We start from the raw sequence: 22,133 nt of genomic DNA, 5'->3' as shown, positions 1-22,133 counted from the left end.
TGATTTGCTTGTCCTTGTTAGCAGGCTTGAGCTTTTCTAAAGATCATCACTTCAACAACACTTTGCATTTCCCCTGACTTTGCAAAGAATCTTGGGGAAGAATATTTACCTGTTCAGAGCTTGGGAGAGCTCCAGGACCTGTCAGCGATCTCATGGCCACTGGCCACAAGGATACTCTGAGCCAGACAGGAAAACCAGACACATACTCAGGAAGTAGCTTCCCACTGAAGTACAGTAAAAAATTGGGTCATTGTGAGTTAAAGCTGGGAAATGCTTCATGATTTTAGGGGATGAAAGATTTCACAGAAGAGGGAAGCTCAGACCTGGATCCAGGATTTGAGAGCAAGGACAAGAGTGAAGACACAAAGGTAAGCTGGGGCAGACATGGTTAACAGTGTTACTTTGATGATACATAGTCAGCAACTGCAAATTCATCGTTCACAGAAAGAATGGAGAGGGCCGGAAGCACCATCACTCTCCACTCTAAAAGGCCAGTGAGAAGACATGGCCATGACGTCTGCTTCCAGAGCCCTTGTAGGACTGTAGGATGAGATGAGCACAGCGGGGTTTGACCATGCCCAGCACTGAATGCAGGGCTCGGGGAAGTCCAGGAATGCCAGAAAGCGCCCTTTCCTATTTGTCGAGATGATTTCTGATGTCAGCTTGCCTCTCTACCCCCACTGGGGACCCCCAGGTTATATACCCCAACCACATGCTTCTGGATCATCTTGCGGAGGACATATTTAGAGTCTGAAGCAAAGACGGGGCAAAAAAGAGGAGGAACCATGAGGTGGGCAATGGCCCTTACCTTTGACCAGTCTCCCACAGTGATATGTGGAGGGCAGTCTGTCCTGGCACAGGACTTATGGGAAGATGCCTTGGGTCCTTGGCACAATTCATCAGAGAGATTCAAAAAGCTGCCATCAGTTAACAGCTGCCGACAGGTGACTCTTCGATTGTGAGTTCCCCCTCCACACGTCCTGGAACACTGAGAAGGTGGAAGGAGGGGGATCAGGGCTCTTGCAGCCACGAGTGTGGCGGGCAATGGGGGCCCCAGGCCTGCCATATTACCTGCTGCCATTCTTCAATGTGCCAGCTAGGAGGGCAGTCAAACTGATTGCACGCTTGTAGGGCATGTGGCTTCTCGTCTCCACATTCCTCAGCGGGGGCCGGGGACTCCCCAGAGTGCAGGCAGTATACCTCTCGGGTCTGGATTCCCACACCACAGGTAGCTGAGCAGGGGCCCCAAGAGCCGGTATGCCACCTGTACCAAAACACAACAGGGCAAGTCGAAGTGTCCCATGAGACCTCGTGCAACGGTCAGAGCATACACAATTTCAAGTTCTCGGGACGTCCAGACTTCTCACTCCATGTGCAGACCCGAGAGCCACAGCATCCCCACTACTAGATGCGATGAAAATACAAAACGTAATGTTTAAAGAAATGTTGATAAGTGTTTAAAGGTTCTACCCATTTGGGAAAGCCCAGAGTACAAAAGAAGCAGATTTCTCCCCATTCTAGCATACCACCATCTATCCATAATAAAGGCTTGGGTTTTGTTTTGAATAGAGCCCCAAGGCAAGCATGATTTATATGGGTGTCAAAAGAAATTTTAAATGCTTAGAAGCACACTTCAGGAAATTTTCAGGGCACCTGGATTCATTATTTGGAATATCCCTAAGAAAATTCTTCTCTGTTAGGATTGGATTTATAACACGTGTATATATAATGTGATTCCTTTCCAATAAGATCTTGGAAAAATCAGGTTTTCTCATGAAACATCTGTAAAAATGAAAAACCAGGGCAAGCTGCTTTTGATACATATTTCCAAATTGCATTCAAGGAAGATTCTCTCAATTCACACTCCCAGCAGAAGCATGTGAGAGCGCCTGGCTTCCTACCCCTATACCAATACTGGACCATATCCCTGCCCATCTGATGGGTGCAAATTTGTACATTATAGTTATCTTAATTTGTGGGTATGTAATTAGTGAACATGGATTTCTAACCAGTTACTGTAGAGCTATATCATGAGGAAACAAGTTTAAAATGCTTAAAATTGACACAAAAGGATGTTTGCTCCAAGACAGTTTGTAATAGCAAAAAAAAAAGAATTAAATTTTACAAAATGGAAGGAAATAATCAAAATGTTCTACAATAAAGGGTAAAATAAATAATTGTATATTCATACAGTATAATGCTAGCAGCCATTAAAAAACAAAGTAGAAGTATAGTTACTGACACAAATAAATTTGGTATTTTTTATTAGAAAACATAAAAAATACCTTATGATATTGTTTTATGCATTTATAAATGCAGAAAAAAGGTCTGCATAATTACACATCCAAATGTTAACAGTGATGATCTCTAAATGATAGGATTTTTATTTTCTTCATTCTTGCCAGTATTTTCCCCTGATTTTTCTTAAAATAAACACTCATTATTAGAAAAAGTTAGTTCTTTGAAAAAAAAATAGTGTTAGTCTCAAGGTGATTTTCAGCTTTTCTGATTTCTTATTTTCCATAATAAACATGTTTTGCTTGTGCAAATAAGAGGAAAAATAAAAAATGAAAAATATTTGAGACAAATATAATGGGACAAAAATACTAAAATTTTTACTTATGAAGACAAAGGTTCACAATGAGGATATAATAATCATACAAGTATGAAGACTGAGCAAAAAGCATAAATACGTATGAAGTACAGCTCTTAGATATAAGAAAAATGGAAGGATAAGTAATAAAAATTTCTAAAGGTTATAAAATACTTCTCTAAGCCCCTGGTATATAAAGAAGGCAAACCTTAATAAGAATAGAGAAAATTGGGGCACCTGGGCGGGCTCAGTTGGTTAAGGGTCAGGTCATGATCTCAGGATCATGAGGTGAAGCCCCACGTCGGGCTCTGCAGTCAATGGGGATTCGCTCTCTCCCTCTCCCTCTGTCTCTACTCCCTCCTGTGTTTTTTTTCTCTCTCTCAAATAAATAAATCTTTAAAAAAATAATGTAGAAAACTAACGCATTTGAACAGCTTGATTAAATAAATAACTTTTTAGGAAATTACAGAAGTTCTATTCAAGAAAGGGACTAGATCCTGTTAACTTTGTGGTTGAGTTCCCACAAATTTCCAAGAAACAGGTGAATTCCCCATGTCATTTTAAAAGTTCCAAAGTGAAAAAGAAGATTAAAATATTTTAATGCATCATGAAGGTAGGAAAAACCTTGAGCACAAAATCTGACAAATATATATAAAAAGTTTTTTGCATATAATTATATAGTCTAAACCCTAAATAAAAGAGAAGTATAAATCCTAAGTAAAACAGAAGCAAGTTAATCAAAGGATTAAAATACTACATAGTATAAGCTATGGACTGAATGGTTATATCCCTCCCCAAATTATTATTATGTTGAGGTCCTAATCTCCAGTGTGATGGTATTTGGAGACTGGGACTTTAGGAGGTAATTAGGGTTAGATAAGGTCGTGAAGGTAGGACCCTCATGATGGGATTAGTGCCCTTATCAGAAAAGAAACCAGAGAGCTTGCTCTCTCTTTCTGCCAATAAGAGGACACAGAGAGAAGGCAGCTGTCTGCAAGCCAGAAAGAGAGCTCTCATCAGAAACTGCGCCCTCCTGGCACCTTGATCTTGGACTCTTCAGCCTCCAGAACTGTAAGAAAATAAATTTTGTTGCTTTATCTACCCAATCTATGATATTTTGTTATCACCAGTTGAGCTGATTAATAAGGTATGTTTTCTGACCATGGTGGAACTGTATTAGGACAATCACCAAATATTTAAAAGTTATGCAATAATCATCTAAATTACTCATGGGTCAAAGGAGAAACCACAATGGAAATAAACAGCTCTTCTTAAATGCAGGTTACTAAAAATATGAAGTGCGAAAATCTGTGGAATGCAGTTAAAGCCATGATTATAAGGAAATCAATAGCCTTAAATGAATTTTTTTACAATATTTTTTACAATATCTACAATGTGTAAAAAGAAATGCTGAAAATCATAATCTAAGTATCCATTTCAAGCAGTTAAAAAATACAGTAAATTAAACCAAAAAAAGTAGAAAAGAGGAACAAAATATATGAGAACAGATATGAATGAACCCAAAAATAAAACAAAAGTTGCCTCTTCAAAAGACTAATAAAATTGATAAATTCATGGTGATTTATGAAGAACAAAAAATATGAACCATAAATTACCACATCAAGAATTAAAGAGAGAATCTCAAAGGCATTAAAAATAAAGAGTTTAGGGGCCCCTGGGTGGCTCAGTCGTTACGCGTCTGCCTTCGGCTCAGGTCATGATCCCAGGGTCTTGGGATCGAGCCCCGCATCGGGTTCCCTGCTCTGCGGGAAGCCTGCTTCGCTTCTCCCTCTCCCTCTCCCCCTGCTTGTGTTCTCTCTCTCACTGTGTCTCTGTCAAATAAATAAATAAAATCTTAAAAAAAAAAAAATAAAGAGTTTATGTGTGTGATAAAAATCACTATATGTCAATAAATTTAAAAATTTACATAGACTGAAAATATTCCTAAAAAAACCAACTTATCAAAACTAACACATAAATGTAGAAAAATCTGACTAGTCCTATATCTATTAAATTAAATTTGTAATTTAAAATATTTATTTTTATTTTTTTAAGATTTTATTTATTTATTTGATAGAGAGAGACACAGCGAGAGAGGGAACACAAGCAGGGGGAGTGAGAGAGGGAGAAGCAGGCTTCCCGCCGAGCAGGGAGCCCGATGTGGGGCTCGATCCCAGGACCCTGGGATCATGACCTGAGCCGAAGGCAGACACTTAATGACTGAGCCACCCAGGCATCTCTTGAGCCTACTTATTGAGCCAAACTATCATATAATATTCTGGGAGGGGTTCTGCAATATTTCACCTGGGAGGAGAGCCTAAAGGAAATAATATGAAACCTAGTTATGATTTGAGGATGTTGGGGAGAGGTATTCATTCAAGTAAGCAGAAAACCCCCAGATAGGAACATATAACTCCCATTCAATATAAGCTTGCAAATCAAAGGGTCCAAGGAGAGAGAAAAAAAAAAATAATGACATGAAGATAGCAAACACACAACATATGAGAGAATTCTCCCCTGAAGAAATAGAAATAACAACAGCACTACTTGTATAGCATGTTCTATTTCCCACATTTGGTTTTAATATAATACTCACATTATCTTCATAATGTCTGAAAAAAATCTGTAACATAACTATGTGGGTTTTTTTATTCTTAGGGACTAATAGTGATCCAGGAAATAGCAGATTGGGTGCATGTGCTTACTTCTGTTCCCTTCCATCCACCCCCCCCAAAAAAAATTACCCAATAAAAAGACAGGAAAGGGATAAAGGTGGTATTAAACAAAGGCATATAACCACAAAAACAAAGAGACTGTGAGAGATGCAGTTGATTTTATAAGCTGGAGAGAAGATGGAAAGTGATGTTTAATTTAGCAGCCTGGAGAAATCTGGAAACTAAGCTAAGAGTTTGGAAAGTCCAAAAGCAAGACGCCATGAAACAATCAGACACAACATATTTCTAAAAGTGGGGTATAGCTGAAGTTAAAATAGACTCACTGAAAGTCTATATTAACCTGAAATCCTTTTGTGTCTCTTAGGCATGCAGGAGATTTATTCTCCCACACCCAGCAGAAAACTGAGGGGTTACTTAAGGACTTAAGGAATAGCAAAAAGTGGGAGACTGTACTAGGAATGGGGATTAAGTGAGGGTCTATGTATTGTCAGGTGAGACCGCCAGACTTCTTCCCCGACTTGGCTGAGAGAAAACACTTCCAATCAGACTTGCATCCCTTTCCCACTCTCAAACAAAAGGTTGGAGAACTCCTCACCAGAAATGTTAACTAGCTTGAGAGCAAAAAAACAAATTCAGGTCTCCCTGTGAAACAGCCCATCCAGATCACTCTAGAGTGAAACCTACCACTCAACAAATTCTGTCCATATACACAGGGCTTCCAATCTGCTTTTGGGTACACTATTCTTAAACGAGTAGATAGTCAAGGAACATAAAATATTTAATGAAAACACCTAAGAAAAAAAGAAACAAAAACAGGTATATGGGAGAAAACAGACACACTGCAAGGTACCAAAGAGAATAGAATAAAACTAATATAAAATAAAATAAAATTTCATAATTCATATTCTCAAGAAACAGAAGGTATTGTATTCATGAGATGAAAACAGGATGTTATTAAGAAAGGTACTAGGAACCTACAGAGAACCAAAAAAGACTCTTGTAAATTAAAAATGACTAAATAAAAATGTAACAAATCAGTTGAAAAACAGAAGTAAAGAAAACTCTCAAAAAGTTAGGGATAAAAGAAATGCAAAATAGGGTCAGTTCAGAATGTTGAACATTATACATGGGAGGTTCATTTAAAAAGCAGAAAAGAATAACTCAAGAAAATTTCCCAAAATGGAAAGAAGTGTTTGGATTTTAAAGCCCCTCCCTATTTCCCAGCACAAAAGATAAAAATGAACTAAACCAAAGCATGTAACGTTGTTCCACTGTCTTCCAGAGGGAACAAAACAAGTTTGTATAGAGGATGAGGGATCTAGGTGGCAAAGCAATTCTCAACAATGGCACTGAAAGTTAGAATTTGGTGACTGGAGCAATACTTTAAAAATGCTTTTTGGGGGGAAAATGATATGGAACCTTGAAATCTATACAAGACAAAACATCAAAGTGGAATAAAACATTTCCAGATATTCAAGAGCAAAAAATTTAATCCCCAGTTTTCTTGGGAAGCTCTTGGACTTATGTGCTACAACACTGGGGTTCAGGTGCCCTTTCAGGTCACTACATTTGTATCTTTGGGGTAAATACCCAGTAGTGCAATTGCTGGGTCATAGGGTAGCTCTATCTTCAACTTCTTGAGGACGCTCCATACTGTTTTCCAGAGTGGCTGCAACAGCTTGCATTCTTAAAGGGCCTATTTCATTAGTAGCTCTAGAGTTAATCAAAATCATTTCCATTTCACAAATAATCTAACAGGCTTAAAGACTCTAATCACCACCCTCCCCCCAAACTTTACCAGGCTTTGTTGTCCGATATTTATTTCTTTTTTCACACCCATAAATCAGATATCATTATTGATTTACACAGTCAGTGACTTTCTTTTAGATTAAGTATCTTTACAATGTACTTTGCTCATCATTCATTCTTATATTCATGTATCTTTCTTCCAGGATCAGTTTCCTGCTTAATGAATATGCTCTTCTTAAAAATTATCTTTAGTGAGAGTTTGGTGATAATAAAGTCTCCTGGTTTTGTTCACCTAGAACGTCTAATGCAAGAGTAGTTACCATTTTTTGACTACTATGTTCTAAGCTCTTTTGTAAGTAATTTACATATATAATATGTATATTTATATATTTATATCATATGTATATAGGTATATACTACTGCAATGTGAAAATATCCTGTTTCACTAAGTATGTAATACTAGGCTGACAGTTATTTCCTTTGAACGATTTCAAGATAATATCCCTTATTGCCAATGAGAAGAAAACTCTTAATTTTGCGGCTACTTTTCCTCTTGTAGATCTTTTCTCTCTGGTTGTTTTTGAGATATTTTCTTTGCCTTTGGAGTTCTCAGACTCAACTATCATGTGTTTAAGTGTTTATTTCTTTTTATTTTTCCTGCTTGGGATTTGTTGTGGCTCCAGATTCTTAGGATTCATATTTTTCATTAATTATGAAATATTCTCAGTCATCTCTTTGAGTATTACCTCTGTTTTTTTCTTCAGCTCCATTTAGATATATTTTACACCCTCTCAATATTTCCTCTGTCTCTTTTACCTCTGGGTGTGTATTTTACATACCTCGTTTGCTCTCTGTGCTTTATTCTGGATAATTTCTTCAGATCTCTCTTCCAGTTCACCTGTTTACCCCGGTCCATAACTTTGAAGTTTCGATGATTATTTTTTTAACTTCCTGATATTCTATTAGGTTAAACCATATGAAATTGCTAATAAGGGACCTTTTTGATTGATAAAATTGGAAATTCCATATAGTGCAACCTAATATTTGGTTCATTAAAAAAAAAAATCTTCCAGGTATTTTTGATAGTTTGTTATTCCTAGGTTAGGTTTTCAATTCCCTGTCTTATATCTTTAAATATTTTAAATAAACTTACTTTATATTCGTACCTGATAATTCCAATATCTGAGGCCCTGTATATCTGATTTGGGTTTTCTCCCCCACTGATTCTCACACATTGTTTCTTCATGAATTTTTCTTTTTAATTTGTTGTTGTTGTTGTTGTTGTGAGATCACTAATTAGGTCTTTGTGGGAATTTTAAGTTTGGAGGAGAAGACACATTCTTCCACAAAGGGTGTGCATTAACTCTTGTCAAGAGCAATGTGAATTAATTTTTCAGATCGCACTGTCAGAGTGAATATGAACCTCATTCCTACATAAAGGGCTATTTGTGGCTTTTAAATTCTCAGAGGAGTCTTTTTTTATCAAGGTATGACTGATATGTAAACAGTTGTATATATTAAATGTGTACAACTCAATGAGTTTGGGAATAAGTCCACCTGTGAAACCATCCACACCATCAAGGCCATAAACACATCCATTCTCTCCCAAAGTCTCCCTCCACCCCTATTCTTATTCTTATTCTTTAGCATCATCATCGTTATCATTATTATTATTCTGGGTGTGGTAAGAACACCTAACATAAGATCTACCCTCTTACCAAATTTGAAGTATACAAAAACACAGTATTGTTGTTAGCTATAAGCATTATGCTATACAGTAGATCTCCAGAACTGAACTCATCTTGTATAACTGTAACGTTGCACCCTTTGACCATCACCTCCCACTTCCCCTCCTCCCGGCCCCTAGCAGCCATCTTTCTACTCTCTGCTCCTGTAAATTTGACTACTTTAGAGTCCACATATAAGTGAGATCACACAGCATTTTTCTGTGTCTGGCTTCTTTCACTTAGCATAATGCAGGGGAGGCTTTTTTAATTCCTTCCACTCAGAGGCAAAGCCAAGACAGATAAATTTCCTTGAGATCTGCTTTTTTGGGGTGGGTATTTTTTCCAATTTGTCTTTTCACTGAGGTAGATCCTGGCTTCATATGGGAATCTCCATTCCATTCCTTATTTCCTGGAGTTCCGAGGACTTGTTTGTTTCCAGAAAGAAACTGTTAAAGCCAAAGGACTAGATTAGTGGGATTGCCAAATGTCCCCCATGGAAGCACTAACTTTAACACAAGTTCACCACGCTAGATTCACGCTATATAGCTCTTCCTTTCTTTCTGCCTTCCTTCCTTTTCTCTTTCTTTCTTTTTCTTTCTTTGTTTCTCTCACTTCTGAGGATTTATCTTACTTTCTAACAAGCTTAGTTTTACATTTCAAGTTGTTTTAGACATATTTTACTCAGTATTTTAGAATCTTTTAATATAAGGGCCTTCAGTATATCTAGTCCACCACTTGGCTAAAAATGGACATTCAACATTCACATACTCAAAATGATATTTTAGCAAGTTTCGCTCTAGGTTGATCATGATTTCCCCGTAGTACTCTAAAGATAGAATTTCTTTGCTTTTGGGGAACTTCAGTTGTTAATAAGTTGTTAGTAGTTGATATGTCTTTCAGGTCTTGTAGCTCTTAGGATTTTCTTATCATCTCTGACTTTCTGCAGTTTTGTTTTATGTATCTAAGTGGGATGTGTTTTCATTTATTTTTCTTGATACTAGGAGTAGACATTTTTTTAAGTTTTAGCAAACAATTCATTTGATATCTTGTTTCTCTGCCATTACCTCCATATTTCTTACTTTTCTTCTCTTTTCCCCAAATCTTCAACTTTCTGTGCTTTCATTCTTTTGACTTCCTCAGCACAACCTTCAAGGTAACAATTCTTTCTTCAAGTGTCTGTAGTTTACTTATTTTTCACTGGCTTTTAAAATTTCTAAGTTGTATAATTGGTTCTTTTTAAGACTCACCTATTGGGACTATATTTCTGCCTCCGTTTCGTAATTTCCAGTTCTTTACATGGATAGTATTTGCCAATTTATATCACCAACGATCTCAGTAACACAGTCTTTTCTCAGACTGCTCTTGTATTTTGATTTCATCTGGAATGAATTCAGCTTTCAACTGCTGACTCTGTTGACTATCTTCATTAGTATTAGGTTTGTTCATGTGCTCTGGAGTTTCATTTTGCGGGCTCCATTTGGTTTCTCTCTCCCCACCTCCCTTTGTCCTTTTCTCTGACTCTTCACCCTCCCTGTCTACAGTGTTGTTTGCTTCCATCTAGCCCTCCAGTGCCTCCAGTCCAGAACCAAGTCTCATATGGACAGCATGGCACAAGAGCACTCTAAGGACACTGACGATCCAGTCACCGAGCCAACGTGCAATTTGGGGCTGTATCGTTGTGTCTGTCCTCCGTCTCCCCAGGCAAGTAGGCTCATCTACACAATGGCTTCGCGTTGTGATCGGCAGCAGCTCTTTCCTGCTTCCATTCCAAGGAGCAATGAGTATGGGTCCTCTCTAAGCAGTCAAAAGGACGATGTTCAGGCCCTACCCTCTACGGAACTGAACTCTCATGTGCCCTGACTGCTTTGGGGCCTCAAGTCCACAAGAACCACAGGTCTGTTTCCACTCACCACTTCACACTTCCTTTCCTTTCCTGGCCCAGATAGTTCTTTGCATGATATTGCCTTGGGTATGCTGTTTTAATTCCCCTGCTCTTATACGGCATCTACCATTGATCTGTATTTGGAGCAGAATGTAAAATTAAAACACCAGCCTAATTGGAAGCCTACTAATTAGTTAGATTGTAACTGATTATATCTAAGTTTCCAGTAGCTTTTGAGGTGAGGGAAATCACCAACAGTAGAAATATACATCATATTTTGATGGTAATCGAGCTATATGGATAAATAATTAAAAGGATGCTGTTTCACTATCAATTCAGCTTAAATATATAATTTATTTGGAGTGACTTCTGGATAATCACCTTTCAAGAAAGCATATAGCTAGAAGAATCCATCAGAGGCACAAGGGACTGGAAATGAAACCACTGTTATTCAAGAAATGGGGAACTGTTTCTTCTTAACAGACAAAAGACTACAGAATTTTTTAAAATTCAAGAACTGGGTAACAAGTAGGTAGAGAAACACATCACTCTTGCCTCTTGCTTTCTGACTTCCCTCCCTAGCAGTGCTGACTACTGTCAGAGAAGAAAGCTCTCCTCAGACGAGTGGGGCCATTATGTAACCCTGCATGTTTCTACAAGCTGCTGGCTCTCTCCTGGAAAAAGCAAACTCCATAAATAGCAGACACTCAGCAGTTATAGCATAGACCAGGGGGGAGTAACCCCATAAGAGCAAATAAACATATAACACCCCACCTTGGAGAGTCCAGGCTAATACATCAAATGCATTTGCCTTTGGGTAAATAAAGATCAATTGACTGTCCAACCCAATCTCAGTGGTAAGTTTCACCCTGGGGTGATATTTTACTGCTATTGCCCTTGGAGTCAGTAAATATTTGTGTGGAAAATATTATGCAACACCCTGTTCCTGTTATTCCTACACCACTGGTTTCTAGAACCTAAAACATTTTTGTAAACTTACCTTTACTTTGGCACCAACCCTTTGTCTCAGCTGGGTTTTTTCCAATATAATTCTCAACCTTTGAAAAGTTTATTAAATTTGCAATTTTGAAACGAGGAAGAGTATTTCCCTTCACATAAAAACAGACTCTTAATTTTGCAAAGTGGCCAAGACATAGTGCATGCTCTATTATTCCTAGCTTGGAAGGAAGCTCTGTGGGCAGGACGGTGTTGGAGAAGATAATGTGCAATCATTCTTGCTGAGGCCCAGCGATCCCAGGACAGGGATGCTGCTGTACCCGGGACAGGTCGGCACGCTTCCCTCAGCCGCCTTAAGAAACAGGGTCCAGACTTGCTACTAAATCTTGCTCCGGTTTGGTGAGCAAAGGAAGGGCAGCACTGCAGACTGAACTCAACCCTGCCATGGCCTCCTGGGCAGGTCAAGGGAAGGCTACTGTTCTTAGAACTGAAATGACCCTGAGCATTTGCAACTACTCATGAGTAGACAGGAGGATCCCCGCAGAAAGACTGGGCATAGTTCTGAAGACATGAGTAAAAAACTGCAACTCGAAAGCACCCTTTAACAGCAAAAGGTTGGAGTTGATAGGAACTTGCTGGCCACAAAGTCCAGCATTTTCTGTCATTACTCAGATGAAGAGGCCCAGAGGGCTAAGGCACCTGCCTGAAATTCCTGGAGGGGTCAGAGCTGGGGCGCCACCCCATGCCCCTGACCCACTCCCAGTCCTCTCTCAACTACGAAGAGTTCCCCTCTATCAAGGGTCTCAGCATAGGGTCCTATTTCACATTCTGTTGGACTTCATTATACCACTAAGAAGTGATCGCTTTTCGGGGAGAGATTTAACTTGTCTTATGGTAGAAAAGGGCTCCAGACAGCAGGCATGGTATGTGCAAAGTCCCAAAGGCATGAATGAACATGAGAGTGGGTCACGGTGGAAATTTATCATGGCTGCAGGGCACGTTCCTCATGGCATGTGCATGCACGCATGTGCATGCACGTGCGTGTGCACGTGCCTGTGCAGAGGGTCGTAGTGACAGGAGATGTGGTTCAGGAACCTAAAAGCAGGGGCACAAAGGACTTTATAGGCTGTTACAGTCTGAACTATTTCCCCACGAAAGTTGGTGAAGCCCTGACTCCTAGTACCTATAAATGTGATCTTATTTGGAAACAGGGCCTTTGCAGATGATCAATTTAGATGAGGTCATTAGAAAGGGCCCCAATCCTGGAGATGAACCATGAGACACTGTGGACTCTGAAACACCCCACTGAGGGCTCTAGAAGGGAGGGGTTGGGAGGATGGGTTAGCCTGGTGATGGGTATTAAAGAGGGCACATTCTGCGTGGGGCACTGGGTGTTATGCGCAAACAATGAATCATGGAACACTACATCAAAAACTAATGATGTAATGTATGGTGATTAACATAACGTAATAAAAAAAATAAAAAAATAAAGAACAGCAAAAAAAAAAAAAAAAAAGAAAGAAAGAAAGAAAGGGCCCCAATCCAATATAAATGGTATCCTTACAAAAAGGGAACATTTGGACAAAGGGGCAAACAGAAGGAAGACAACATGGAAACATGGGGAGAACAGCATCCACAAGCCATGGAACGCCTACCAACAGCTGGGAAAGAGACCTGGACCAGGTTCTCGCTCCCTGTCTCAGAAGGAGCCAACCCTTCCCCGCCCCTTGATCTCAGACTCCCAGCCTCCAGAACAGAGACAATAAACTTCTATTGTTGAAGCCACCTGGTACTTTGTGACAGCAGGCCCAGGAAACTCACACGCATGCTAGAGTAAGGAACATGGATTGTGATCCACAGGTAAGGAAAGTTACTGGAGGGTTTTATGTGAGAGCTTCACACGGTCACCGCAATTTAGGAAGCTCTCTGTAGGACATACCTGTGCATATGGATCAGAGCAAGGAAACACAAGGGGTGGGCGTTTATTTAGCAACTGTCGAAACAGTTCATACAAAATACCTCTCCGTTCAGGTCGCAGCAGTTAGGAATGGCTGGGGCAGATTGCTAAGAGGTTGAGAGACAAAGCGTCACAAATCGCGAACATGTGATCAGAAGAGAAATGAAACCAGAAAAAGCCACAGTGCAAAGCCACTCGAAGAAGGGACTCAGATTCTATTATGAATAAAATAAATAGTGGAGAAATGTATGATTTGGACTTCATCTTAAAAAGTTAAAGGGCACCTGGGTGGCTCAGTTGGTTAAGCGACTGCCTTCGGCTCAGGTCATGATCCTGGAGTCCCGGGATGGAGTTTCGCATGGGGCTCCCTGCTCAGCAGAGAGTCTGCTTCTCCCTCTGGCCCTCACCCCTCTCATGCTCTCTCTCTCAAGTAAATAAATATAATCTTGAAAAAAAAAAGAATGCCTTAAAAAATTAAACTAAAAATGATGAAATCGAGTTATTTACCTTACACTGAACATAATGTAGGTGGTAATGGCGACTGGGTGTGCTCATTCTTGGAGTGAAGAAAGAATGGATTGTTTTGCATTTTCTCTCTCTCTCTCTTTTTTTTTTTCTGAAAAAATTATATGATGACCCACTACGGCTGTCTTCACTTTCAGGGCTAGATCAGAACAGGGTTGTTTTTGCAAAAGCAAAGCCGAGTTTCTCCATTGTCCTCGGCCCCCTCAGTCCCCTGCTGGGCAAATTCCTCTCACTTGAAGCACACTTTGTGTTGGCACCTGTGTCCATTTTCCGTTTAAGTGCCACTTGTGCCCATGTCCTCATTTGTCAATGACTTGGGCTAGAAAGAAAAGACACAACTGGGTGAAGACTAGCTTTCTGTTGATAGGGAATAAGATTTGAAACTAGAAATAAAGCACACTCCCAATTTAGGGGTGACAGTTTCTTCTTTTCAGTCCTCTTTGTTTATGGCTACAGAACTACATGCTTAGCCAAACTGTAGTCACCATTTAGAGTTTGTATAAATTCCAAACCATCTCATTTATAGTCCGCTTTCTAGAAAGAGAGTGCCGGCTAGTGTCGAGAAAGGGGAGGTGGTGCATGATTCCCACTTCATGGGAAAACATGTTGGGAGAGTAAACTATGTTTCCCCTTGCTGTGTTTCCCCTTGTCCCTCACCCCGGTTCAGACAGGTAGCCATCTGCTCCCATCTACAAAGCCTCAGGGGCGGGGTATGTCAGGGAAGAAAAATAGAAACCCTGGCTTTTCCAAAAATATCTTGAGTCAGTGGTTCTAGTATTAGAATAAGAAACAACTGAGAAACCCAGATAAGTATTTAGATTACGAGGGCTTGCTTGTACACTTAACGGAACTGCCATTTCTCCAAAGATAAAAGGGACACACCAAGTAGCTATACACTCAGCATTACACCCGTATGATCGATGCTTTTGGAAAGTTCTGGACACACTTGACAAAGCGGGCAGCCTAAGCCGAGGTTAGATCAAACCTCCCTAAAAACCCCTCCTGTATGTCTCTTCTGTAATCTTGGATCATTCTGGAATGCAGTAAGCATGTGGGGGGGGGGGGTGGGGCAGGGAGGGAAGTAGATTTCCCTGTGCTGTTCCCAGGCCTAGGTCCTAACTGCTGCTCAGCGGAGCCCAGCAAGACGGCTCTAATGCAAGTCAAGAAGTCCCTGGGATCTCCTGAGCCTATAACTGAAGTCAGCAATGTGGTCATGGATATAAAACACTGTGCCTGCCTCATTGGAGGGGGTGCCCTCACCAAGGTGAAGCGCACATTGGAGCCGGTCTCCACCAGAGACTGTGCGGGTTGGAGAAGCAGACTCGGAAGAAAAGGGCCCATCTGCAGGATGGGGAGGGTGGATTCCGAGGGTGGATGAGCTTATTCCACACCCACCCCCACCTCCCTCAGACCACCAGGGCAGGACTTTTTACATCATGGCCAACATATTTCACAGAATCAAAATCAGAAGGGTCGAGAGAATTCCAGAACCAAACTTATTTCCTGAATAAACATAAAATACACCTGTCCTTACTCCAGTATGGCCGGAGGGACACAATAATCTTCCTCAGTGACTTAGGAGTCCCAGATGTTGCGAACTTGACTTTAGAGAATAAAGGTACCTCGTTAGATGGGCTATGTGACTACCAAGAGGCAATTAAGAGATTCTGACAAAGAGAGAGGGGAGCAGACTGGGAATGAGAGCTATATTTTTGGCAACTGATTCGCGATGGAAGTGTGATCAAGACAACAAAGGTAAAGGAGTGAAGAAAGAAAAAATTGGCGGTTGGATTCTGGAGGCTCTTAGGTTAGAAACCAACGAAGCTGAGTCATAATCCTCTGCAGGCAGCAACGCCCAGGGATAGAAGAATGTGGGGAAAATCTACGCTCCCTTCCAATAAAATTCCCCAGGATCTTAAAAGGACTTAAGCAAGGAAGCTGATTAACTTTTAGGGACAACCTTTCAGACCAAGAAGACCAAAAATAAGTCGGCCTCATCTATTCATGCGGGCCTGTAACACTGCACCCCTCAGTCTGAGACCTAAGGCAAGTCAGTGGGAAGCGTGATAATACACAGTGTGTATGTAACAAGTAGGACATCCGCTCAATCATTCAACAAATATGGACTGAGCACCAACTGCGTACTCGTGCTAACTCTACCTCTGATCCTGTGCTCTCTGATGTGGCCTGAGGCAAAGAAGTGCCCTTGAGGAGATAGGAGAAAGAGAACAGAACTGCAGACCCTGTGGTTTTGCAAGCACAGACCAGCTGATGTTCATTCACAAGAGCCAGGGTAAACGGGATTCCTTCTCAACACGCAGTATCTGCGCACCCAGCAGGAATCTGGCTGGAGCATAATGTGAATGGAGAAGAGAGAATGCCTACCTAAGCTAGGTGGTTTACCTTGGGTGGAGGCACAAGCCTCTATGCACATGTGGGCCTCTCTGCAGGAGAGGGTGTTACCATTCGACACAGCATCCTGGGAGCACGGGATGGCACATACCTGGGTGGGCAGGGCTCCATGTTGCAAGACTGGCTCATTGCTGGAGGACGGTGGACCATATCACACAAGGTATCACTGACTGTCTGCTGGGTCTGGGTGTGCAAGCACACTGCTATGGCTTCTTGATGGCCTGGAGGTTGGAGAGAGAAAAAAATGCAAATGACGTAGAATAACTTACTGTGGGGGAAAAAACAGGGTCTCGGAACTCCTTAAGCCACCGTCCTTTGACTCTACTGCTTGGCTACAGGCTGATTTCAGGGTGCACATGGGAGCAAACCACTTTGCATTTTTCAAAGTCTTCCCATTTTTAATATTCTCCCCACTGCCCTCCCTGCCCAAATGCACTTACACTGAAACACGAGAAAGCACCCCGACTCCCCATCTACTTTCAGGCGTACCTACATTCCAAAGCACTCAAAGTCCCCTCAGCTGAACCATCAAAGTGTTCCTCCCAAACATATACCATAGTTTCCCAAGAGGAATTTTCCTATCAGCTGCTAAAGAGTAACATTTTTTTCTATGTCACCGCATATGTGTTAATTTTGACGTGGAACCCTTATTAAAATTTTCATTATGGTGTGAGTTGCTGTTCACTATTACTGTAATTAGTAATATTTCCACTGCTAGCCAAAACAACAGCAATACCTCCCATTGGCGGAGGGCTTTGGCATGTACAAAGTGCTTTCAACTGTACCATCTGGGCCCACCATAACCTTGCGAGGTCCGAAGAATGGTACTATCCTCTCCATTTTATTAATTTAATAATGAGGACACTGAGGTTTAGAGAGAAATTAAGACAGCAAGAAAAGGGGTAGATTCAAAACTAAAAATTAGATTTCCTATCTCCTAAGCCAGAGCTCTGTTTTTGTCCTGCAGGGATCCCAAAATGCAATACAGTCAACCAGCTTCCCAAAGCAGGGACTGCTTCTTGGGCAAATAGAAACGCTTCCATGGGCTAATCTTTCCTTTGTCTGGCCCCAAAGCCCACATCTCAACCACTATTCTTCATCTATTGAGACAAAAAGAATTATTGGCAAATCAGAACTGAACAAAATATAAATCAAACTCTGGATGAAAAAAATCACATAAAAATTGTAACAGCAACTTGACTCTGCTATTCGAAATATGCAAATGTATTCAGTTTCATGCAAGAATGTGTGTTCCATTATGTTAGAAGACTGTGGTTCTTTTTCCAAATGCCATGTTTCAATTCATCCATTTTATGATATTTTACAGAATGCAGAATAGGCCAAAAGGATATATAAAATATACATTGGTGATGTTCAGTTCTTTCCACTAAATTTTCTCCTGCTTTCTTCAGTTGAATTCTTATGTTCCTGGCCATGGTAGGATGCAGTCTTCAATCTCCATGGATCTCCCATGAACTTTTTTTTTTTTTAAATAAATACTGGCTAACTTGAGATACGAAGGGGACACGGCTACCGTTGAATTACCAGTTCCCATTTGCAAATGTCAGACTTCCTTACGGACTTCATAGGGGCCCAGATGCTCATTTTCTAGCACGGCTGTGTTTCTTTTTCATCAAAGTCCAGTTATCTTTCACATGTATTTTTAATTTGTAATCAAAATTCTGTAGAAAATATACACAGAGACTATTCTGGAATGTTTTCTGGGGACACAGTGGGTAGGTCTTAAAGGTCTAAAGTGATCTCATTTAACCATTTGGATGAAGTGCTAAAACACTCGTGAGAAATTCTCTGTCTTAAAGCAAGCATAGTCAAAGGAATGTAAAAAATTAATAGATGGCTTAGGATACTTATTGGGGTAAAATGTATTTTCTAAAGATGGGCACAACAATATCTTCCACCGCACATACTCAACCTATGAGAAGAATTTAACACTTTTCACTTCCAGAGGCTTGACAAAACCTTTATCTTCAAAAGTAGAAGTAAAAAATGTAAGTTTACTTCATCTTATACTTAGCAAAATTTGGGTGATAATTGTGATGCATTTAGGAGCTATAAAATAAAGGAAGCATTAAAATTTCAGTATAATTTTTCTAATCAATTCCTTTGGTAGCATGAGGCAACATCCCTCAATCCACATTTGACTTCTACAATGTCATAATAAGAGGGTCTTTTGGGGGACAGAAATAATATTCAAAGCCTTCACCAAGAAATGAATTAATGATTGGGGGGGGGAAGGACTCAAAAAAGGGAAGCAGAGCCAATTAACACGTTTCCTTTTGTTGGCTTAAGGTTGGCATGAGTTGGGTTTCTTGCATGCAAGTCCTGAGTAATTCAACATGCCAAATAACATCACACACACACACACACACACACACACACACACACACACACACACACACACACACACACGCACCCAGTAAGAAATACCTGGAGCAATGAAGAACATCTAGCCAGAGCCTTTAAAGTGCTCTGTCCAGTATTTAATACATCAAGTTGTAAAATCAATATGAAAAAATAAATTGAATAAGAAAAGTATGTTGATTTAATAACCGAAGAGCCTTGGGCCCTAGAAAGAGACATTAATATGCTCTTGGAGCACCAATGGAACATTAACAAAAACTCATCCTCTATTAGTCCTTAAAGTAAACTGCAATAAGTTCCAAAAGCCAGAAATCCTGCAGGTCACATTCTCTGACCACAACAGAGTCCAACTGTAAACAAATTATAAACAATTACATCCCCAAGTCTAACCATTAGACTATTCCACAAGCCATTACCTATATAACTGCTTGCTCAGAAAGACTGAATGGATCCCACATTATTTGTGGCCAGAAAAAAAGAGAAGAGAGAGGCTTAAAGCAACCCAAGACCAGATGAACAATGCGTAATAATAATATCAATACTGTCCTGAAGTGGATGGCTTTTTTTTCCCCAAGAAAACCTAAATTAGGGAAATTACTTGGAAATTAAGATCTTGAATACAACAATAAGCAGGAGGGGTGGGGCTTGAAAATTATGTCAAAGATCCAGCCACGATGCTCTCCCCTAAATCCTGCCCCCAAAAGGGGAAAACAAGAATGGGTAGGAACCAATGCTTTCAAACTTTTTAAAAAGATAATATCCATGATATGAACTGTTTCTTAAAATGTGTTATTTATTGATTTGAGAGACAGAGCATGCATGAGCGGGTGTGGGGGAGGAGGGGCAGGGGGAGAAGGGCAGAGAGAAGCAGGCTCCCCGCTAAGCAGGGAGCCCGACATGGGGCTTGGTCCCAGGACTCTGAGATCATGACCTGAGCTTAAATCAAGAGTCAGATGCTTAACCGACGGAGCCACCCAGGCGCCCCATGATATAAACTATTTAAGACTGTTGAAAGGTGTGGAAAACTCCAGTCATGTTACAAAACTACCATAACCCTGATAATGAAATCTACAGAAGAAGAAACAACCATATCGACTTCATACCGTGCTGCCTTGTACAATGCGATATCACAGATACAAGCCCAGGGCCATATTGCAAAGAACAGTTAATCCATTTTCCTTTCTCTCAGCTGATAAGCCACTATGAATGAGAGGATGCTGCTCTCAAATCCCAGGTCATGAAAAAGAGGGAAAGCATGATATGCTCTGGGTCGGGAGAAGTGCCAAAGAACAGCATCATTCTTAGAGTTCAAATGCAAGGGTTACAGCACTGCAGACAGGTGAGTGCTTTTTAGCACCCAGTTGAAGACACAGCTGGTAAAGATTAAGGACTGTTGAAACCATTTGGCCGCATGAAGGGCATCATAAACATTGCTGGAGCCTGAGAGGAAGTGACCAATTATATCAAGAGTGGCTAGAAGAAATTACAGCTAGAGACCTGTCATGACTCGGAGAGATCTGAAGACAACACAACAGCGATTGCTAACCTTCCGTGTCGGGAACACATCTCCGTGGGGAGTATGCTAACATGATCCCACGGTGGACCTCGGTTTCGGTCCCACTTCCCCCTTTGTAGGAAGGCATGCTCGGAGTCCGCCACGTGAAATGGAAGAGGCCTACGTGCAGCAATATCATTCACACGTCACGAAATCCAATACTAGCATATTGTAGTCAGCTGTTTAAGAAGAGAATATTACACCGTGACCTCAAACATCTCTGCATTCACTCCCCAAATCACTCACACACAAATATTCATGCATGTGTACACACACACACACACACACACACACACACACACGAAACAACCAGGAACTTCCTGCCGTCACGCATACAGACCCACGGCCTCTCACACGCATCCTGGCCTTTTCCCGGCCTATTTTTATTAGGAGCAGCCTCTTCCACAGCTGAAGACCAATCTCTACCACTGTGTGTTGGCTTTCACTCCTTTCCACCTTCCCAGGAAATCTGTTGATTACTTTAGCTTTTGATTTCATTCCGGAGCTTTCTCACTTCCTTGTAAATGTACCCAAGCCACTCAGTCATTGAACAACACAACACACACACACAACCCATAATACCTTCTAGCCTCTTCCCTCTCTCTCTCTTCTTTATCACAGACAAATTGTGCCACAAAAATATCTATTCATCTCCACGTTGTCACCTGTCACTCCTTCCTCCATCCTTTCAAACCTGACATCCATATCTAACACTCCAATGGATGGACTCTTCAAGTCATCAGTGGCCACCCATTCTCTTCCTGGAGATTCTCATCCATCCATGCCCCGGCTTCAATTCTCTCCATACACAGATGATTCATAAATGTGTATTTCCAGCCTAGATCTTTGCACTTTGCCTCAGGTTCACACGTGCAACGGCCTACTTAGCATCTCTATTTGGAAGTCCAGAGGCATGTTAAAGTTACTACAACCAGACCTGAACTCGTGATTTCCTTGTGCCCAACTGGATCTCCAGTGAACACTCATCATCTCAGGATAGAATCCAGGACTCAGACTGGCCACCTCACTCCCGCTCACGCCCCCTCCACCCATAGGCTTTCACCTTCTACACATTTCTCCAAGGCATCTGCTATACTCCATCTCCAGCATCCTTACCACTGAAGGCCCAGCCCTCGCCTGGATGAGACAATGACTTCTCAAGACGTCCTCCCTTACATCTGCTCTTATCCCTTCCACACCTTTTTTTTTTTTTCAATACAGCTGGGCTCCCCTTTTTGAAATAAATAAAAGTTTGATCATGTAACTCGCACTTTGATTCTTTGAATGGCTTCCCCCCTGGATCTTGGGATAAAGAACCAAGTCAGCTTTGCCTGTAAGGCATTAGTCGGCCCCTGCCTTCCTCTCTAGCGTCAGCTCACCATCTTCCTGAGTACTCCAGCCGCACCTGCCTTCTTCATTCGCGAGATGGACCATGCACCTGGTACCCAAGGGCTTTGTACCTGCTCTTCCTTCTGCTGGGAATTCTCTCTGTGACCCGCCCCCCCCAATCCCCTCCTTTGCTGAATTAATTCCTCAACTTTCAGATTTAAGTTCAAGAGCAATCATTTTTAGGGAAGCTTCCCCTTACTTCCCGAACTAGGTCAATTTCCTCCTATTATATGCCTTGAGAGCACCATGTATCTCTTTTGCTATAACCAGCTGTGATTTACATATATGTGTGTGATTATGAGATCAGTGCATTTCCCTCACCAAGTGTGA

General features: G+C 41.0%; 1 protein-coding gene across 4 annotated transcripts in view; it reads right to left on the bottom strand.

Moving 5' to 3' along the window:
• ADAMTSL3 (ADAMTS like 3) overlaps positions 1-22,133 on the bottom strand; it is a 368,889-nt gene that overhangs the window by 86,024 nt on the left and 260,732 nt on the right. For all 4 annotated transcript variants that reach the window (XM_027571545.2, XM_027571543.2, XM_027571546.2 and 1 more), the window contains exons 17-19: positions 16,569-16,698; positions 1,072-1,264; positions 809-988 (exon numbers count right to left, since the gene is read on the bottom strand). In XM_027571545.2, the coding sequence (XP_027427346.2) occupies positions 809-988; positions 1,072-1,264; positions 16,569-16,698 (503 nt within the window). The remainder of the gene's footprint in view (positions 1-808; positions 989-1,071; positions 1,265-16,568; positions 16,699-22,133) is intronic.

Source organism: Zalophus californianus, chromosome 6, assembly GCF_009762305.2.
Source record: "Zalophus californianus isolate mZalCal1 chromosome 6, mZalCal1.pri.v2, whole genome shotgun sequence".
NCBI lineage: Eukaryota > Metazoa > Chordata > Mammalia > Carnivora > Otariidae > Zalophus > Zalophus californianus.
The sequence above is the reverse complement of the archived record's forward strand: the minus strand, read 5'-3'. Positions and strand labels throughout refer to the sequence as shown.